General features: G+C 38.7%; 1 protein-coding gene across 1 annotated transcript; it reads right to left on the reverse strand.

Moving 5' to 3' along the window:
* Nucleotides 1-16,405: 16,405 nt before the first annotated feature.
* LOC137995877 (uncharacterized) lies at nt 16,406-16,873 on the reverse strand. Its single transcript, XM_068841341.1, has one exon. It carries the CDS (start codon nt 16,871-16,873, stop codon nt 16,406-16,408), a length of 468 nt encoding a protein of 155 aa, XP_068697442.1.
* Nucleotides 16,874-20,153: the final 3,280 nt, after the last annotated feature.

Raw genomic sequence — 20,153 nt, forward strand, 5'->3', positions numbered from 1 at the left:
TTGATGAATTAATGATACAAATTCCAAAAAAATAGTCACTTACGATAGTTACGATTCTTTGTCTTTTTCTTTTTATGATAGGGAACACGGTTTCCAGACAAACTACTAAGATGGCGTTGTCAGTAGGGAACCCTTGTATCATTCTTGTATGTAGATGATAATTGAATATTGCGTATTTAACACTTACATTGAATGTAAGTATACAAAATATTGGTTCCCATCAAAATCCATCAGGTTACTTAGTTTGTGTTACACTAACTTGGAATAAACATTGATTCAGTAATCATGACTATGAATAAGAGGTCACATATTCTACGGATTCAATATCCTAATCCATAGTTCAACAACAGGGTGGTACATGTAAATAATGGCCTTTGCTGCAACCCCGCGGTTCTAAATTTACAGCATGAGATAAACTTAAAACACAATCACAAGATCAAAGTCGAAACTATTGCTTAATAATTATAATTAAACATTTGAAAATAGTTAGTCTCTTCATGAGAGGCATTTAGTGTGAGTGAGCTCACCTCTAAGTAAGACTTCTCAGTGTCAGTGGCTTAATAATAATACTATTATTATTGTTATAGTATCAGTCATGTTTATTGCATAGAATTAATGATCAACTTTGTTCAAGGGACTTCCTATCTCTTGTTAGTTGTCTGGGCTGGTTGCTGCTGGCACTATAGTTCGGTAGCTCATTATCTGAATCACTAGGGGCAAAGGTAACAAATATAATGACAAAACGTCCTAGGTTACTCCAGACATAATTATAGTTTATACCTTCTGGTCTATGCTCCATGGGATTAATATTATTATCTCTTCTTGGCCTTTCTACACAATCAGTACATCCCAGAACCACTGGGAAGCCGTCACGTTCCTTGGGTGCCACTATCGGGAGAGGGGGGGAATTCAGGCTAGGCTTATTGCTAGAGAGCGTCTTTAACAAGATGGATCTTCAGTTACTCCTTGACCATAACCATTTCTCGTTTTGTTGACTACCTGAACTGGACCTGACTATTGGCCCAAGGACACTACTAAGTGCATTCTAAATTAGTGAACTACACGACTACATGTACAGTACAAATATAAATGAATTTTAAAAAGTAGGTAGATATCTCAAGTAATAAACAAGGGTTTTCTTTGTGACGCCAGTAACTGCAATAATCAGTGTTCTTGTGGAATGATCAATACTGGTAATAGAATTTTTCACAGTATTTGAATTCAAAATCATGCTTTACCTTGAAGTCAATTCCATGAAATTTGCTGGGGGTCTGTCGTCCACCTCAAAGAGTGTGTCACTGGAGATCTGGGGAGAGCTTGTTCCATCTTTTTTGTCACTTGACTTGCAACAACAAAACCCCTGAAGGTTACCTCAGGGTCATCACAAAGGGCAACAGCTTCACTACACTCTGTCATATGTACCAGCTGCAACAAGTTGCAAAAATAGTGGAGACACTTTGCCTTCATGACACGTTAGTAACTTCCCCCATCTCTCCCACACTGCGACCCCCTTCCCCCCCTTATCAATGTTGCTAGCAATACCAAATCATGTGGAAAACTTGAACGGTCAATATTGAAAGAGGGAGAGGGAGGGGGGAGGTGGGAAATGATTAAATTCTAGATTTGGTGGGAATGGAAAGGTAGAAAAGGTGTTTTTTAACGGGAGTGTCTCACCATTTTTGCAACTTGTTGTCTGAGTTGCTTGTCATTGTATTGCTATCCGGTCACTTTGTATATTGGGGCAGGAAGGCGTTGGTGTTTGGCTTTTAGTATGGGATTTCGAAAAAAAAAGGTTTCATTCTCCGATATCTCGTGAATGGAAAATGGCGAGCGATAAAGTGGAATTTGGGGAGTTTCTGGTATGACATGATCGGAGGCTCTTTTTGTGCTTTCTGTGAGTTAGGTGGAAAACACATGTCATTTGGTAAATATAACGCTGCGATCACCGTCGTGTCGCTTTTTATGGTTTGCTAGAAACATGTTCGAACCCATGTGTAAATAATTTGTGGCAAAGAAATATACTTCGGTTGATACATGACATCTAAAGGTTGCGTAATATGTACGAAATTAGCTGTTTACGTATGTGAAACAAAGATCACCGCTACTTTAAAATTGTCATCGCGTGCCATTAAAAGGGAACACCCACTTTCCGAAAAATAAGTTGTTACCAAACATTGTCAGAGAAAGGTACATTTTCGTGAAGGAACATTTTTACGATTACTTTCGTGTTAGTCTGCTTTCCGCGAAGGGATTTCTAAGGCTTATTAGGACGTTTTGTAAGGGATGTGTCGGGTAAAGGTAAACTCTACGCGGTGCACGTTTCTTTGAAATGGAATTTCTTCAAGGATATGACAGCACTGATTCAGAATCTACCGATACAGAAAATATGACCAATAAGAAAGTAGAAGTTAGTGCAGTGCCCCCCTCAATGCCTAATCTGAATTCGAGAGCTGTGCGACAAGTGTATTTGATCACCTACAGCCAGGTTGATTCAGAGAGGTTTCCCACAAGAGAATCTTTTGCGCAAGCTAATGTACGCTCTTTTAATGGCACAAACACTAATATTGTTGAGCACTGGGTTTGGAAGGGCAAGGAAGCTCACCATACCACGGGTTTCCACTACCACATGGCTATTAAACTTCAACGCTGCAAACGGTGGCTACCTTCAAAGAAGTATCTTCAAGCAGAGTACGGCATTTCAGTTCATTTTTCAAACTTACATTATAATTATTACAGCGCGTGGAAATACACCACTAAGAAAGATAGCAATTTCTTGGAAAGTGACAATCATCCGGATTTATCAGATTTAAAAGCGCCAAAAACAGATACTGCATCAAGTTCTAGGAAGAAAAGTTCTAGCGAGAGCGATAATGATTCAAACAGTGATCCAGAAAGTGCTTCTGAAGACTGCCAGAGCGCCTCCGACGACAGCATGGCTTTCAAAGGCAAAAAACGGAAAAAGCGCATGTCTTCATTTGATTGATGTTGGCTTGTGCCAATCAACAGAAATCTCAAGGAAAATATGACATTGCAGAGTTTATTGTTAATCGGGGCTCCCGTGTTGTAGCTGAGGTCTTAACAACTGCCTGGGAAATGAATACAGCGCAAGAAAAACTAGATCGTGCTAAAAAATCTCGTCTCGAAATTCTGGAAGAAGCATCACAAGGAGAATGTGCAGCAGGCTGTAATGGACAGTGGCTGACTTGTGCTACGGAGGTACTCGAGCAAAATGGTATTCTCAAAGAAAGTTTTACTACAGCCATAAAGGATCTACTTCAGAACGGCCGTAGCAAATCTCGAAATGTAATGATTTGTGGCCCAGCAAATTCAGGGAAGACTTTTCTGCTGAACCCTCTTACATGTGTCTACAAAACATTTTGCAATCCGGCTTGCACCTCATTTGCTTGGGTGGGAGCGGAAGAAGCTGAATGCATTTTCTTTAATGATTTTCGCTGGTCGCAACAAATTATTCCGTGTCATGATTTCCTTCTTATGCTTGAAGGCCAGATGGTTCATCTGCCTGCACCTAAAACGCATTACGCTAAAGACATTGTCTTTGACAAAGACACTCTTATTTTCTGTACAGGAAAACAACCCTTTGTGTATATTAAAAATGGTGTTATAGATCAGCGAGAGACAGACATGATGTCTGTACGCTGGAAAATCTTTTATTTTAATGTACCAATTGAACGGAACGCTCAAAAGGAACTACCCAAGTGTGTTACATGCTTTGCGACATTTGTTTTGCAGTGATTACACGATGAGAACTGAACAAATTTGTTCAGGCTACACGTTATGACATTTTATATGAAATGATCTACCACGGTCTACCATAAATTTTCACTGACAAAATAATATGATATCATATTTCTTTTAGTTGCAATGGTAGACCGTGCACAAATGGTAGACAGTTGGGAAATGGAATAGAAGACACGAACACGATTTCTAACGGTGTAAACTTTATTATTTAACATTTATTAATGTATAGAATTGACTAGAAAAGTAAGAAGTTGAATTGTGCCTTTGTAAAAAGGTAAGATTTTCAGCTGTAACGCCATCATCACAGATGACGTCACTCATGGACCACAATAATGTATTGCGTTACATAATAAGCCAAGTGTTTACATTTTCGGAAAATCAATTCTGCTGGTGAAAATATTTTGTTCACTTTAATAATTGGTACAGCGTCCTCTGCTAGCGATAATGAGATCCAAGCGCTTGTACATTGATGCAATGGTATTGTCAATAATATCTTTTCGCGTTCTGTACAATGTTCTTTTTACTCGGTATGCAAACTCCTGAAATGTTTCAGAGCTTATACAATTGGTTAACGCTTGTTTCTTTAGATCCAACTTTACTATATTGAAAATATTCTCAATGGGATTCAAATCCGGACTATGCTTAGGAATAGCAAATAGTCTCCCCCCAACTTCTCTAACAGCTTTTCGTGCCTTTGAACAGTTCAGAATCGGACAATTGGACCGCGCACCGGTGGCTCAGTTGGTTAAGCACCGGGCCGTCACGCAGGAGGTCATGAGTTCAACTCCGGCCGGACCAACACTCAGGGTCTTTAAATAACTGAGGAGAAAGTGCTGTCTTTGTAATGACATCTGCAAATGATTAGACTTTCAAGTCTTCTCGGATAAGGACAATAAACCGGAGGTCCTGTCTCACAAACCTTGTTCACATATAACACTGTGGGACGTTAAAGAACCCACACACTATTCGAAAAGAGTAGGGGACGTGGTTCCCGGTGTTGTGGCCTATCTTCATCACTCACTTACATCATCACTCATCATGGGTTGGGAGGGTTCAGTGGGCTCATAAATGGACTTATAGCGGCTGCCATCGGCGCCCTTAGTATGCTGATGTCCAAGCCCACTGCAAAAATGTAAATAGGACACGAATGTTTGTCCTATCAATCAATCGCGACATTACTTACTTACAAATAATCTAGATGGCTCTTTACCGCTTTTCCGGAACATTTCCCGGTACTTTCTGCATACAAACTGCGCAATATAGTCACCATTGAGTTTGTCATACTGTTCACAATAAATGACACCTATCCCATAGGAAATAGCAACTAGCATTTTTACAACTTTCCCCCCCGATCCGACGTAGGAGCCCTTCGCAGTCAACACGAGCCCCTCGTTTCGTTTTCGCCATACTTTGCCTTGCGGTGCTCGGGCGTCGTTCAACGGATTGCGCTTGTGATAAAAACTCACGCCATCGAGAAAGAAGCAAATTTCCCTTTGGAAAAAGTCCGCTGAATACGTTTTTTTCACCCTACGCGCAAATTGAACTCGCTCTTGCTGATCACGCGAAGTTAAAATACCTTTTTTACGTGCTTCTTGCAGGTTGTATCCCATGCGTTTTAACGTTCTGTTAACCGTCCAAAGGGAAACGTGCTGCAGACCTGATTCTGCTCGAAGACGGTGGCAAGAGAAATTGCCTTCTTCCTTGCGCAGTTTTTGAACATTTCTGTCAAGAATGCATTGCTGGCGCCCAGTTATTAACCTCGGCCTCCCACGAGACTTGCCATTCTTTTGAAAATTTCTTCCGTTTAAACAACGGTAAACAGACGCCCTGGAAATCTTACATCTGTCCACGATTTGCCGGATAGACAAACCACCGTCCACATGTAACAATCGCACCAATGCCTTAGTTTCGGGCTCAATTTTGTGACTACAAACTATGGTGTTTTCAACAACCTAAGACACCACACTTTACCTCACGTCACAAACCACGAGTTTCTAATTCCACAATTCAAACACATTCTTTTCCGCGCTTTGCAGGCAATTAGAATGCAAATACCTACAGGGACGACAACAACAAATCTTGCGGTGCAACATGGCTGATAAGTTTGTCGCAACGTTGCGTATTCGCAGAGAAACTACACAAAAACTATAGGAACGATTCAGACAACAAGTTGCAAAAATAGTGGAGACACTTTGCCTTCATGACGCGTTAGTAGCTTCCCCCATCTCTCCCACACTGCGACCTCCTTCCCCCCCTTATCAATGTTGCTAGCAATACCAAATCATGTGGAAAACTTGAACGGTCAACATTGAAAGAGGGAGAGGGAGGGGGGAGTTGGGAAATGATTAAATTCTAGATTTGGTGGGAATGGAAAGGTAGAAAAGGTGTTTTTTAACGGGAGTGTCTCACCATTTTTGCAACTTGTTGTGGCTTTCTAGAACAGCAACAGAGAAATTAGGAGAAATGTACTCGTCCTTATTATCCACATACAAAGTAAACCATCCAGTCCAGTCATAGACAGCCATCACTTGATCTGATTTTGAGAATCTTCTAGTGAGAAACCTTCCAACAAAATCCTGATCATCTTCAGAAGTTGCATCTGGCTCAAGCGGCACTCTGTTTGCTCTTGCTGTTTGTAAAGCAACAAGATCGTTGTTTAATCCAACTTTCTCCATTTGTTTTGATTTATTGGTTTCCTGATCAGTTGAAAAGGGTTCTTTCAGCAGACCTTCGTCCTCCTCATCATCGTTCCCAGAAGAAGAGGTCCTTGGGCGTTTAGATCCCTGCAATTTGGACATCAGAGAGAGCCTAGCCTTGTTAAGTTCGCACTTGGAGAAGTAGGATGACAAGGTAAAAGGCTCTGCATTGCCATCTTCATTGACAATTTCCGACACTTTTTCTCGTTTGAAACTTCCCAGATCGAACTCCATGTCTTCAGCATCACCAAATTTCGAAAACCCTCTTTCAAAAAAAAATGCCTACACCAAACTCTACAATGTCCTCTTTTGTACTGTCTCGAGGAAGATCCACATCTCTTGTCCCTCCACCATCTGCTGTTCGAACCATGACATAACGTCCCTTTTCGGGTTTATAGTGAAGCCACCCAAGTTGCACCCTTCTGGTTTTGACCTTCTTTTCCTTGATCGACCCTGTACTACTGGCAGGGGCTTCCAATGTCTTCTTTTTACGTTTGGACAATAGTCGATCTAGAAGCGTTTTCTTCAACGACTCTTTGAATTTTCCTTCACAGAATGCCCTCATAGTTAGCAAATCACCTTTGGCTGAGATCCCTAACTCTTGAAGTGCACTATCTTTGGCAAATGCCACAGCTGCTCCATCCATCTATGGTAAGTAATATGTAAATGTAAGTTCAGTGCATTAAAAAAGGTGGACTTATTCACTTTCTTAATAACTATTAATACGATATTGAAGTGACATGAAAAAGATATGTGAGAACAAATCTACCATGTCAATGTTACGATATACTGCAAATGATAATCTGTCGCCAAGAGTGGTCGTGATGAAATCTAGAGCCATTCATTTCCTTTCTTGAGGCTTTAAGTTACTGACACTTGCCAAATTATGATTATACTGATGAATTACACTGTCGAGATACATGAAATAATTATTATGTATGTATCAACTGTTATTGGGTATTGTGTCCAATTAATAATTATGCAAATTCATGTGTATTATTCTGAGGACAGAACTGATTATGATAACGGTAGAGAAAGATTGAACTTGCCAATTTTAAGGGAATGACACTTTTTGGTTGATGCATAGTTTTTTTTTCATAAGGCTCTCAATGGGCATATTAATATAGACATATCTCAATATAACCAATTTTATTCAGATTGTAAGGAGATGGGATTAACTTACACTTAAAAACAATTATGCTAGGGCTGGTATTTTTTAGTTCAATTTGTATATTAGGATAGTGGATATGTGGGATTAACTGCTGTTATCAGTACACCATGTATTAAACATTTCTACCTTCAAAAAAGGAAAGGGACGTCTTATCCTTATCAAGCAATTCATAATTTTTCTGCCTTTCTATTTTTTATTATTTATCGTAGATTAGATATCTATATAATTATTTATTTCAATTAATAGTTGACTGACAATCCTTTCAGGAGGTCTGCCTTTTATAGGGCTTCTGACTCTTTTGCTGACTATCCTTATGACATTGCTGATTGACCTATTTATTTTTATTATTTTTAGTACACTATGTGTTTCATATATGTTTTTTTATCTTTTAAACTTCATTTAGTGGAGCTGCCATTAAACTGTCATAAATAAATAAAAGTTGCTTCCTAACGTCACAAAAATATTTAGCATGTTGAAGTTGAATTTGGAAACTATGAAGAAAATCTACATGTAGGTAATGTGTGATGGAGGTTTTCCAAACAAAATAAAACTAAGGCAACGAGCGATCCGAGCACTACACAATAACACAACAAGATGGCGGATCTCTCAAAGACATGTTTTTGTCTCTAGTCTGCTGGGAATTAAGTCCTATTTGGGAAGAGACCGCTGACCTAAGGGCAGTCGGCAACATAATGGTCAGAAAAGGATTTGAACCCAATGGAAACCACATGCAAATCTCAATCCCTAAGCTGTCTGCCAGCCCATGAGGCAAACGAGCAACCATTTCACAATACTGCTGACTAGGTACAATTTTACTGTAAAAGCTGGAAGCTGAAGTATGTCTGATAGGATGCGGAGATGCGGATCCACATCCTCCACATAAAACAGTGCTCAGAAATGCCTGATATTAGTGATAAATCAGCTGCTTACCATCCTCACAAGCATAAAAGCCAAAGAGATTGACTATTTTGAAATGCTTATAATTTTCCTGAACATTGACGAAAACACGCCATTTCATTGGCAAGATGAGAAAGTTACACCGTGTTATAAATTATAAATTTAAAACATAGCCTGCGCTCGAAATTGGAAAAACAGATGCAATAAGATATGAAAATTTAGCCACAAGATATAGTTGCAAATTAAATTGCATCGTTTGTAATCGTAGGGACAATCGTGTAGCCAGGTCTGTCGCCAGTGGTTTAACAAAACATGATATGAGCCCACAATATATGTGCTGAAAATGGTGAATGATCGAGGTAACGGATTGGGGCTCAACCACATTCCAATTTTGCTCCACATCTCCAAATAATTGAAACAAAATTCATGACAAGAGACAAAATAATTTTTTATTGCCTTATTTAGCTTGGCAAAAGTTTTGGCAAAATGTCAACTGCTAACCCTTTTATTTCAATGGTGAAAGCTGGTCGCACATTGGCGACTCCTCCAGCAATTTTGAGTCCTGATTTGTACCATGAGCAAGTAAATACATTGGACGGGCCTAATTATCATTAGTTTTACAAATTATTGTTTAAGTTTCCGCATAATCGGGTGTAATTTCCGCATAAGCAACGCATGTTTACGCATACATGTAACGTGGCCAAAACATTATCTTAAATTTTTTTCCGCATCCTATCAGAAGACCAGTGTATAACTACTGTCAACTGATACATGTATGTACAAATTTCACTTGATACTCACCTTTTCAAGTAAAAACCTGTCACACACATCCTCAGTGATGGACCTTGTCCGGAGAAATGCAACAACCTGGTGAAATGGAATGTCACATATAAATCTAACCAACAGAATTACAACAAAATCTTGCACTAAACTAGCTATGCCTTACTGGATACTCCTATATAAATAATGATTTGATTGAAATAAGTAAACAAATAAATAAAATGTTTTGACCTGGAATCTTTTGTAGTATAACTATATCTAACTAGTATCATCTTCTGAAATTTAGTATCGTCATCTGGAGCAATGAAAAAGTAAAATGACACTGTTTTATTACATTTTAACCCAAAACTAAAATTTACATTAATGGGAACTAATACATATACAGTGGCATTCCATCATCTATCCATGTTTAAGCTGCTTCACCACACTGAAGAGTCTAATTCCTTTACAAGCAGGATTATCAAGAAAACTAAGAACCCTATACTGAATAGTCATTAACGCATTAGTGCAACTACCGCTGTCTCTATACATCTGTACATCTGTTTTTCATGATCTTTCGACTCTCCGAGTTTATCCATGGCAGAGTTTTCAAACAAGTCTTTGTTTTTCTTTTTGGTAAGAATCAGCTCACCCAGCAGTTGTCGTCAGTATCCTCAAACACATCACAAGCATTCCAAGGAGCCAGAGCAACTTGATCTTTGAAAGCTTCCTTATAACAAATTTTCCAGTCAATCACTGTTCTGATTGCTGGTGGAACTCAAACTTGTTCTTGAAAGTTCTAACATTGAATAAATTAAACTGTGGTCGTCGTCAATACCAAACAAACACTGCGGCCTTTCCAACCTTATTTCTACTGCTTACAATTGATACAATGTAGATTAATCAGAGTTTTCGAAGTTTGAGTATTAAATTCATACTTGACGACATTAAAGTAAATCACACTTCCTAAGAACCTGAACAAGTCTATACCGTTGGTCAAGAGCGTCATTTGCGGTATTGCTACGACCTTTTGTATCTAGCAGGTTTGTATTTAAATGGCTCATCATTACATGACGTTTTTCCTTTTACTGCACACGCTGTCCAGTTCCCTTTCTATTACTGAATAAAAATAGGTGACCTGTACAAGGTAGAACAGAATTACTTATCCCCATCACCTAAATTTCAAGCAGATCTAATCTGCAGTACAATTTCCATAAAGTTTTCCCTAGAGTCAGGTAAACTACACAAAGAAGATCTGAGTCAAACTTACCTCACTTGCCATATTGCTAACTTGAACCCCCAATTCTAGTTGTCAGTGCATTTAACATGGGAAGTCTGCACACTAGTCCCCATACCACGATTGTAAGTTTGAACTCGCGACTCTCTAGTTTGAACTGGCGATTGTTGAGTTGAAACTCGCCATTGCCACTTTAAACTCGCGATGACGAGTTTGAAAAAAAAAAGGAGTTACTATATGGCACCTACAAGCCACCGTATTTATCTGAGCACAGGTACTCTACTAACTGGGGAGACTAAATCAACTCAAATCAAGTGTTGTTTTCAGAGAGAAAACAGAACCCACATATGTCACCCAAATTCATGAATCAAACCTGGGACACATTGGTGAAAGGGCCAACCCTGCTCCCCTCAATGCAGCAAGGAGGTCTGTTTTTCCACAATTTCTTTCAATGTAAATTCTTTACTGTACTGGTAGCAGTACTTATCTTAATCCACCTTCCGTTTTCAATTTCAGCTTCATGGGCAAGTGGGAAGGGGTGGTTGTCATGCTTGTTGGCCACATGCAGCATGAATGATTTCCATTTGGCTGCTATCAACTCCTCAAAGCCTTGTTTGGTGGACATAGCACACCAATAAAGATGGTTGCGTGCTCCCTTCACCCAGTCACTGATTCACTCACAACCTTTTTCTTTGCCTAGCTTCAACATTGCCTTGCCAATTGAGCGTGCCACATGCGAAATGTCAAAAAAGTGGGAGCAGCTCGCCTGAGACTCTTGAATCCGTATTGCAATGCCACGATGACGATGTGATATAAATACTTTTATGGCAACACCAGCAGTCTGTAGGAAGTTAAAGGCCCGCTTTGCCCCCTCTAGCTCCGTGGGGGAGCTCCCTCCAGTCTCATGTGCCTGCAAAATTAAAAAATAAAAGATTACTATGAGAGCTGTACAATTCTATTTGTAGTAAATTATCATAAAATGTCAACTTGACATTGCTCCCCTTTACCTCCTTAGAAGGCAAATGTTTTTTTTTGTACATCCACACATACAAACTTTATACCTATTTATGATATACCATTAGAAAGCTAATGATTAGCATATCACATAAATAATATCAGCACTTGTTAAGAAAGCATTGAAAAACATGCCAATTGTCTCGTATATTAGGCATACCCCTTAACTATAGCTTATTTTGCAGGTCTCAGTGCATAAATTGCGACATATGCCTTACACCATATATGTATTTAGAAAACAAACTTGAGAAGTTATAATTGGGGTGGTCATTTATAACATAGATGGGAAGAGGGCATGATTTTATGCCTTCAATGAGAAGATCTTTACAAGACAATTTTGTTGCCTGACATTCATAGCAATCCATAAAATATTGAGAAAGGTATGGGTTATGTGCCAATTGGCACTCTTAGGGGTTTAAGGGTCAGTGGATCAACAACGATGCAAAATAGAAATTTGTTTTCACCTGCAATATTTCAAAGTGTATGACTTTCAAAAGTGTATTACAGAACATTGTGTAGGCTCCAAATTTAGCACTGTTACCCATAGAGTCAAAGCGTCCATCTCCACTCCACACAGCATCCTTCATGGCTTTCAGTTTGGATAGAAGACCAGCTTGGTACCTTTCCCTGTAATTGATGACAACTGGAAACAAAAAGTTCCTCGCAGAATAAGCTGATAGCGGCATGTGCTTGAAGACCAGCAAGACTTTGCTGGTAGATGCCCTTGCCATCAATACGGCAAAGCTTAGCAGAAGATTGCCTGCCGGATATTTGCCACCAAGGGCCACAGGCTGTGACTTCCATTCAAATGATTCCTCACCACAGCTTGTGCAATGTTGGTTCACAATAACCATTGTACCTCGCTGCTTCATGGTAACTCTGGGGCCACTCTTCTTGCAGGTAAAACAGAACAGTGAGAACGACACTAATACCTAGTTTTGGAAAAAACACAATGAATTTTGGTTTCTCGTGAGCTGATAATCCTGGTTCAACCCTGAAAATATTATTATAGACCATGAGTTCTTTTCATAGCTTTTACTTTTTGTATTGGTTATTGGTATCAAATTCAGAAAACTGTGAACACCTGAAATGTTTAAGGAATGATATTACATTTATGTTGCACAAAAAAGCCAGTATGGAATGTGAAAACAGCACAAAGCAACGATAATATTAGGTGCCCTGAACTTTACTATGATTGGCCACTACACAATCAACATTCCTGAAATATTACAAGACTTAATGTGAAAACCTTGCAAATGCTTTGTTAATCTTGCTCAACCTTCAAAGCAACTAATGTCTTACCTACGGAGAGGCAATTTTTTGTCGAAAGGTGTTATTTTATTCGTTTGTTTAGTGCACATTTCGTGCCATAAGTTGGTCACAGGCAGGCCATGAAATGTAAACGACTGCCAATAACCATAACATCATTTTGCCATATTCCAAGAAAACAGTGACTTTTTGTTTTAAGAAGAAGTTTGTGTTTGCTGAGGTTAATTACTAGCACATTACATTTGTGTTGTACATATTAGTAAACGAACAAGTTATAACTGAGCTAAAAACTACACACCTATTCAGGGCTGTCACTAATTTTTGAAGTACAGTACTGTGCAAAAGTAATGAGAGCGAAATTGTGCGATATTTCGATGAAAAGTCAACGCAACTATTGTTCCGATATTATCGCAATTTCCTGCAGATGCGCGAAATAAATTAAACTCACCAGCCTCGCATTTGTCAATCAGCTGAAGATTTGATTTTCTAATTATAATGACAATTGGAACCGGTACTTATTGATACACATAAAAATCTCTTTCATGTGAGATTATTATTCTTTCATGCCAAAAGTGACGACTTATACTCGAAAGCTTATGTGTCAGTTATCGAAGTATTTCCAACAGTTGTTCTATTTAAGTGGATCTTTTAAATAAATTATACTCACCAGCTTCGCATTTGTATTTCGGGAACCTTGATCTTGTTAGTACGGTTAAACCTAACCAACAATGTGCATAACCAAACAATCCATACGCCAAGAAAAGGGCATGTACATAATTCCCGCCAAAGCGTTTTTATGCAGTGTAGTCGAGCATAAATAATGTCGAATCACAAGTTTCCTTCACATGAAATGCCAGTGATAACAACAAAACCACACAACTTCTGGTAGCCAATGCAAATTTATTTCCGCCTGTCAGCAACTAAAGAGTGAGGACTACAAAGACTGAAGACCGTTTTAGTTCTTTGGTACACAATTTTATGGCTACTGCAAATAGCCTTGATTAAATTATTAAAATTCGAGCAAACCGATAGAACGGAGAACAAACTTACCACTTTGCCTTTGAAGGGGTGATATTTCGACTTGTTTATAATTCTGCACTTAGCACAAAAGCTAGACTTGCCACAAGTCGACCTCACGATAACCCCAGAACAAAATGTTTCGGCGACCAAATCGTGATTTTTCGTACGCGAAGTGAATGAGCGAGCGACGAAGTCGCAAAAGCTCGACTTGTCTCGCTTGCAAAGTTTTCATTTGCGTCTCACGCCAAAAAGGGGATGACGTCATTCGCAAGCCCTGAACTTGATGGCGCAATCCGAAATTTGTTAACTTTGTGCTAAAGGTATCAGAAACAAAGATGAAATAAAATGAAAGCTTTTTTTCAATCTCGAGTCACTGCTTGGAAAGGAGATCGCCAGTGGTATTTTCTGGACCAACACTTGTGCCGTGATTTGTGCTGATAGAAACGAAAGACTAATATATTTGAAAGATTAGCAAGTAACGGAAAGCTTCGAATCGTCAAGAAAGTCAATTGATTTCACTCATGAAAGATCAGGTACGCTTCAGGTGTAGGAGATGTACTAGACCGGGATTAAAAGATACATCTTAGTGAAACTTAAGCTTACCATTTAGCGATACAATGACTCTCATCGATGAATACACATGAATTTTAAAATTTGTTGTTCCATTCAACGAAAAATGTGTTGATAGTCGTTGAGAATCACCTCGGGACTTCCAGACACCCGTTAACACTTAAGATTTTAAATGTGTTGTCTCCTAAATAGCGACCAGCTAGAGACCAAATCTTTCGTGAGTGAAATCAGTAGAAGAATTACGAAGATGATAACATTGCCACCCGCTCCAAGTAAACGACCAAAAGCGTACGGGACTAGTTCAAAGACTTTTCCCAGCTCCGGTTGGAGAAGACACAAACAGATCTATGCAAGACAGATATTCTTCAATTATTTTCCTCTGATGGTCGCATAATATGTTTGAAAATCACGCTTCACTGTGTGTGGCAAATTTTGATTGACAACTCTATCCCCTGGGGTCCACGAGGACTACTCTGATTGGCCTAGCTCAACGACCCGTTTTTGGGTCGCTAAATTGGCGCCAATCAAGTATGAAAAGTCCTTCCTTCTGCGCGTATCTAGACGAAGGACTTTTCGAAAGTCTACACAAAAGCAAGTTTTTTCGTTGGTTACAGTTGCTAAGGCCTCTTTGATTGCTCGCTTGATCGGAGCAGACATCAAGGATGCTCGACTTGTTGATATTTTTTTAATGTTGGATAACTGTACCATTGCAGGCTGTATGTTGCAAGACGGCTACAAAATTGGACCCGAGGGCAGAAAGCTTGCTTATTATGATCCTGCAATAAAAGACATGTACCAATCGGTTGAAGATTTGATTTCAAAGTAGCATATGTTTTTCTAATTATAATGACAATTGGAACTGGTACTTTTTGATACACATAAAAATCACTTTCATGTGAGATTATTATTCTTTCATGAGCAATCATGCCAAAAGTGACGACTTATACTCGAAAGCGAATTCAATCTCTTCTTGGACAAGGTCTTCATCCTGTAGCGATATTCAAGGAATTGAAGACTGAGAGCTTATCAGTAAGTTATCCAAGGGTTGCTAGAACTGTTGGAAGGATGATGCTTACTGGATCTACAGAGAATCTTGTGAGATCAGGACGGCCAAGGATGTTGAATGAAGCAGCAAAGGCCTTTATCGAGTCACAGATTCTTTTCATCTGAGAACAGAGAGAGCCTGGGTTTGATGCATGGTTTTTTACAGATGGACGAAAGTTTTATTAATCTTTTACAGTGTATTTGGAGGATTTAGCAAGAGAACGGCATTTCAACAAGTTTGAATGTGCCAAGGAAAACTACTCTTGGTTCCTTTGCCCAGGCCAGGGCATTAATTAAGCTTGTCACGAACATACACGTGGAAATTTGGGTTACCAGGATCAGTGGCTATTTGGATATGGTACGTTATTTTTATTATTGCGTGTGATGTTGATGTTTTTGCAGGCAATGAAGATTAATTGAAAAAGTAACAAAGATCTAGCAACTCGCTGTAGGACCGAGTTCTTCAGTATATTTTCTCTTGCGTGGGAACACTTTGTCCAAAAATCAGTCGAAGTGTAACGGTTTTGAGGAATTTCACTGCTGTTTCGTTCCAGTGAGCACAAATTTTCACTGATATTTCGCTTGTTCGAAAATTCGCCTCCTCGATTTTTGCGAAATTTCGCTGATATCTTGTTCCCTTTAGCGCGAATTTTCGTTGATATTTCGCTTCTTCGAAATTTCGCTTCTCCGGGACTTTATCAAAGGCTTTGGAAAAGTCTAACTCGGCAGCATGAATAGATTTGTTTTGTTGTAGGGAACTTGCATATCATGAATAGAAAGTATTAGCTTAAGTTCTGTAGATCTTTTTGATCTGAAGCCATGCTGACAGTCTGTTAGTATGTTATAAGGTTCAAAATGTTTCATCACATGACTATGTACAATATGTTCAAGAATTTTCGATGCTATGCAGGTTAGAGATATAGGTCTGTAGTTGGAAGGATCAGACTTTTTCCCTTTTTTAAAGACGCCTCATACATTTGCCGATTTCCATCTACTGGGTACCGTTCCACTTTCAATAGAATCTTGGAAGATATTAGTTAGAATAGGAGCAATCTCAGCTGCATGTTCTTTTAGAAACCACGGTGGAATGGCATCAGGTCCAGATGCTTTATTTGTCTTCAATAGCGACAACTGCTTTGCAACTCCATTAGTGGTGATAGACAGACTGTCAATGGCTGGTATTCTGTCGTATCCAATATCAGGGATGTTTGATAAGTCTTCTTGAGTAAAGACACTTGAGAACTGATTATTTAGTATGTCAACTTTTGATTTGTTATCGCTAATTATGGAGCCATTTATTTCGAAATCTGCAATCCCAGGCTCTTCTTTTTTCAGTTGTTTAATGTATGACCAGAATCGCTTAGGGTTTTCTTCAATAGATTCACCTAGATAATCAGAAATATGTGCATTCCTTGCTTCTTTAAGCCTTTTATGCATTTCAATCATTTTGTTTTCCAGAAATTTTTGCTTTGTTGTAAAGCCTTTGTTTACGCCTGGCTAGACGTTTCAAAGAATGATTAAACCATGGTAGATTATATCTTGAGCTAGTCCACTTTGAGGGGATGCAAGAAACCATTATACGATGGATGTTATCTTCAAAGCAGCTCCATTTTTCGTCGATTGAGTTAAAGCCCCTAGTATCCATTTGAAGTGATAGTTTTGTAAGTTCTTCTTTAATACGAGTAGAGTTGGCTTTTTTTCTGATGAATATTTTGTGTTTGACATTTTTCTTTCTTCGGCAAAAAGTGTTCACAGTGAATAACACAATGTTGTGATCACTAATACCAGGAACGACGCTGACATTTTTGATGATGTTGAAATCATTGGAGAGAATTAGGTCTAAGATGTTTTGTGTATTTCTATCCCTTATAGTTGGTTCTTTGACGTGTTGACTTAGATCATGATCATCAACTATTTCTAACAGTCTATCGGAGGAAGGAGATTTGCTTGAATATTCAGTATCCCAGCTAATATCAGGAGCATTAAAATCACCAGAAACAATGATGTTATTTTTATGCACACTGTTCCCAAGTTTTAACAGTGATGCATCTAGCTCATCGAGGCTTATAACGTTGGAAGAATTTGGTCGATAATGTGATCCAAATAGCAGTGATTTTGTTTTCTTGTTTCTTGTATAATTTCGCAGTCGGTGTCTAGGTCTGAACGATGTGTTATTATAATATCGTTTTTCACTGCCTGGAAAACACCTCCGCCGTGGCAGTCATCAGGACGGTCTTTTCTGAATATTTCGTTAGTTTCGATGTTCGAGTTTAACGAGGATTCAGTACCAAAGATGATATCGGGTTTATGTTGATCTATTACACCAGCGATGTCTGCTATTTTGTTTTTAGCGCTTCGACAGTTCATTGTCATGCAGATTAGTTTCCTTCTATTGTTCTTTGGCACGTCCTTTAATCTTCTTCTATTGTTGTTTCGCTTGGAAGAATCAGGTTTATTGGAGATTGATGGTAATATTCCAGAATTAGATAAAGATGGAGGAATATGCAAATTTCCGTAAAGATGTAGCCTTTCACAAGAAGAGGAAAGATTTGAACAACTTTCATTTGAAGACAAAATGCTTTGTGTAGAGCTTTGTAGAGGTGGTCTCTCGCACGTAAACAGCGGCCTTTGCTTCCTTACACCGGCCCGACAGCCCCGTCGTGTTGGTTTAAATCTTGTTATCCCAAGTTCACACAGAGAACGCCAACAGCTTGAGCTCAGTGGTTTGCTTGAAATCGAAGCCCTCCTAAAATATGATAGGGCCATAGTAAATAATAGTATAGTATGATCTAAAAATTGAAAATTTTGAAGAGCGTCCAAAAAGCGTGTGCTGCCTGTAAGGCGCCCAACAATGTCTAGCAAGGCAAGAAACACGATGCCAGTATGTTGGCTGATTTACAGTTTCTAACATACTTGGGCCAGTATGCTGTATCCCCTACTGGACAAGCAATGTGTCTATATGGCTATGGCTATATTACCCCCAACAACCTCTGCTCTCAACTGTTTGGGCTTTGAAGGGATAAGGTTTTGCCACAAGAATTTCTCCACAAAGAACAACATCGTGGTCATCTTTCCACTCCATTGCTATTGCTACAATTTTTCCAAAAAAAGATAAACAATTATGTTACTCAAATGCAAAATTTGGGTTTATCAGTTGAACTTCATTCATCATTTTTTTTCATTCACTCACACTAAATTATTTTGAAAAAGACACCTTTTCAAAGGAAATCATGAAAAAGATTTATGCTAAAAATATGAGACCTACTAATTATAGTTCACAGTTGAATAAAAGAGATTAGACTGATTTTGGTGTTAATTATTCAGAATTCACTATGAATGCTCTTTGACAACAACAGCCAAGAAAAATCATGTTCAATATAGTTATTTTGCCTCACAACTACAATGTTCTAAAACGAGAAAGTTCAGGGCAGCACCTACAAAACACAAAAATAAAACTTCCCAATTTCGATTAGGATTAGAGCGCAAAATAAAGGCAAAAGAACTCATGTTTACCGGTGGTCTGCAAAACTCGATCTTTCATAATGTCCACTAAAGGTCTCCGGAGTGTGAACGGCTAGTACCAAAACCTACACATGCGCAGAAACAGTATTTTGTCGAAGATTACTTCTGATCTGCCGTCCACCCAGCCGGCCCTCCTGGTATCTTAAACTCCCTAATATCATTCCAGTCAACTTGGAAAGATTGTCGTTCAATCAGTCCATTGAAAACCAAAAGTAATCGCAGACCTTAGTTTTATGAGACTTCATAGGCTTTTCCCTGACTGACTATGATACAAAACTGGACGAAATGTCGTTTATGTTAGAGATCAAATTTTCACTTATTTTCACTTGTTCAGGATTGCTTACAAAAATATGATCGATAAGGGTGGCCAAATTATTATAAACAAGTGTTGGTTTATCAATAGTAGGAATATCAATAGTATCAATAGTAGGAATGCTTTGGAGAGACACTAAGAAATCGTAGCTATACTGTGAAGTCTCAAATTTTAGCAAGTCAATGTAAAAATCTCCTGAGATAAGAAGTTGCTTTCTGTTTGAGGTAAATTTCTCTATAGTTCCTTCAAAATAGCTTTGAAAACGCTCTGGAGATTTATGCTGGCTGTAAATGACACCGCATATTACATTTTTCTTTTTAACAAAAGAAATTTCATCCCATAAAGGCTTGGAATGCCTTATCAGACTGTATATGACTTTATAATTCAATGTTTAGTTCTTCATCTTGTCTTGGGTTCAAAGTAAAATCAAAGTCATGCAAGCTGGATAATTTGTCTAAAGATTTTTCGGTTTGGCAAATGTTATTGCAAGTGTTATTAAACTGACCACGATAGGCAGCTAATTCACCCCAAAAGTTAAAATAACGCAATTGTTGCAAGGTAGCTTTCAGATATTTAGACAATAATTTCCCTTTGCATCCGGCCATTTATAAAAGTACTTAACAAGGTCCTTCACTTTGATTAGTGGCGTTGCTTGGTTCTCTCAACCTTAGAATAATCCAGATCCTCCTTTGTGCCCAGTTTTATTACTCTGGAGCCGCCTGTTTCACGTTGTAAGATTGCCGATTTGTTTTCCCAACAGTACTTGTAGTTGTAACTTGTTTGATGAGACTTCACTAAATATAACAGTTCTTGTAAGCGTGGGCTCACTTGACAGAATATTCTAACTCGACCAATATCAGTTGAGGAGGAGAGGCCAAGATC

This window comes from Montipora foliosa, chromosome 3, assembly GCF_036669935.1.
Source record: "Montipora foliosa isolate CH-2021 chromosome 3, ASM3666993v2, whole genome shotgun sequence".
NCBI classification, from domain to species: Eukaryota; Metazoa; Cnidaria; class Anthozoa; order Scleractinia; family Acroporidae; genus Montipora; species Montipora foliosa.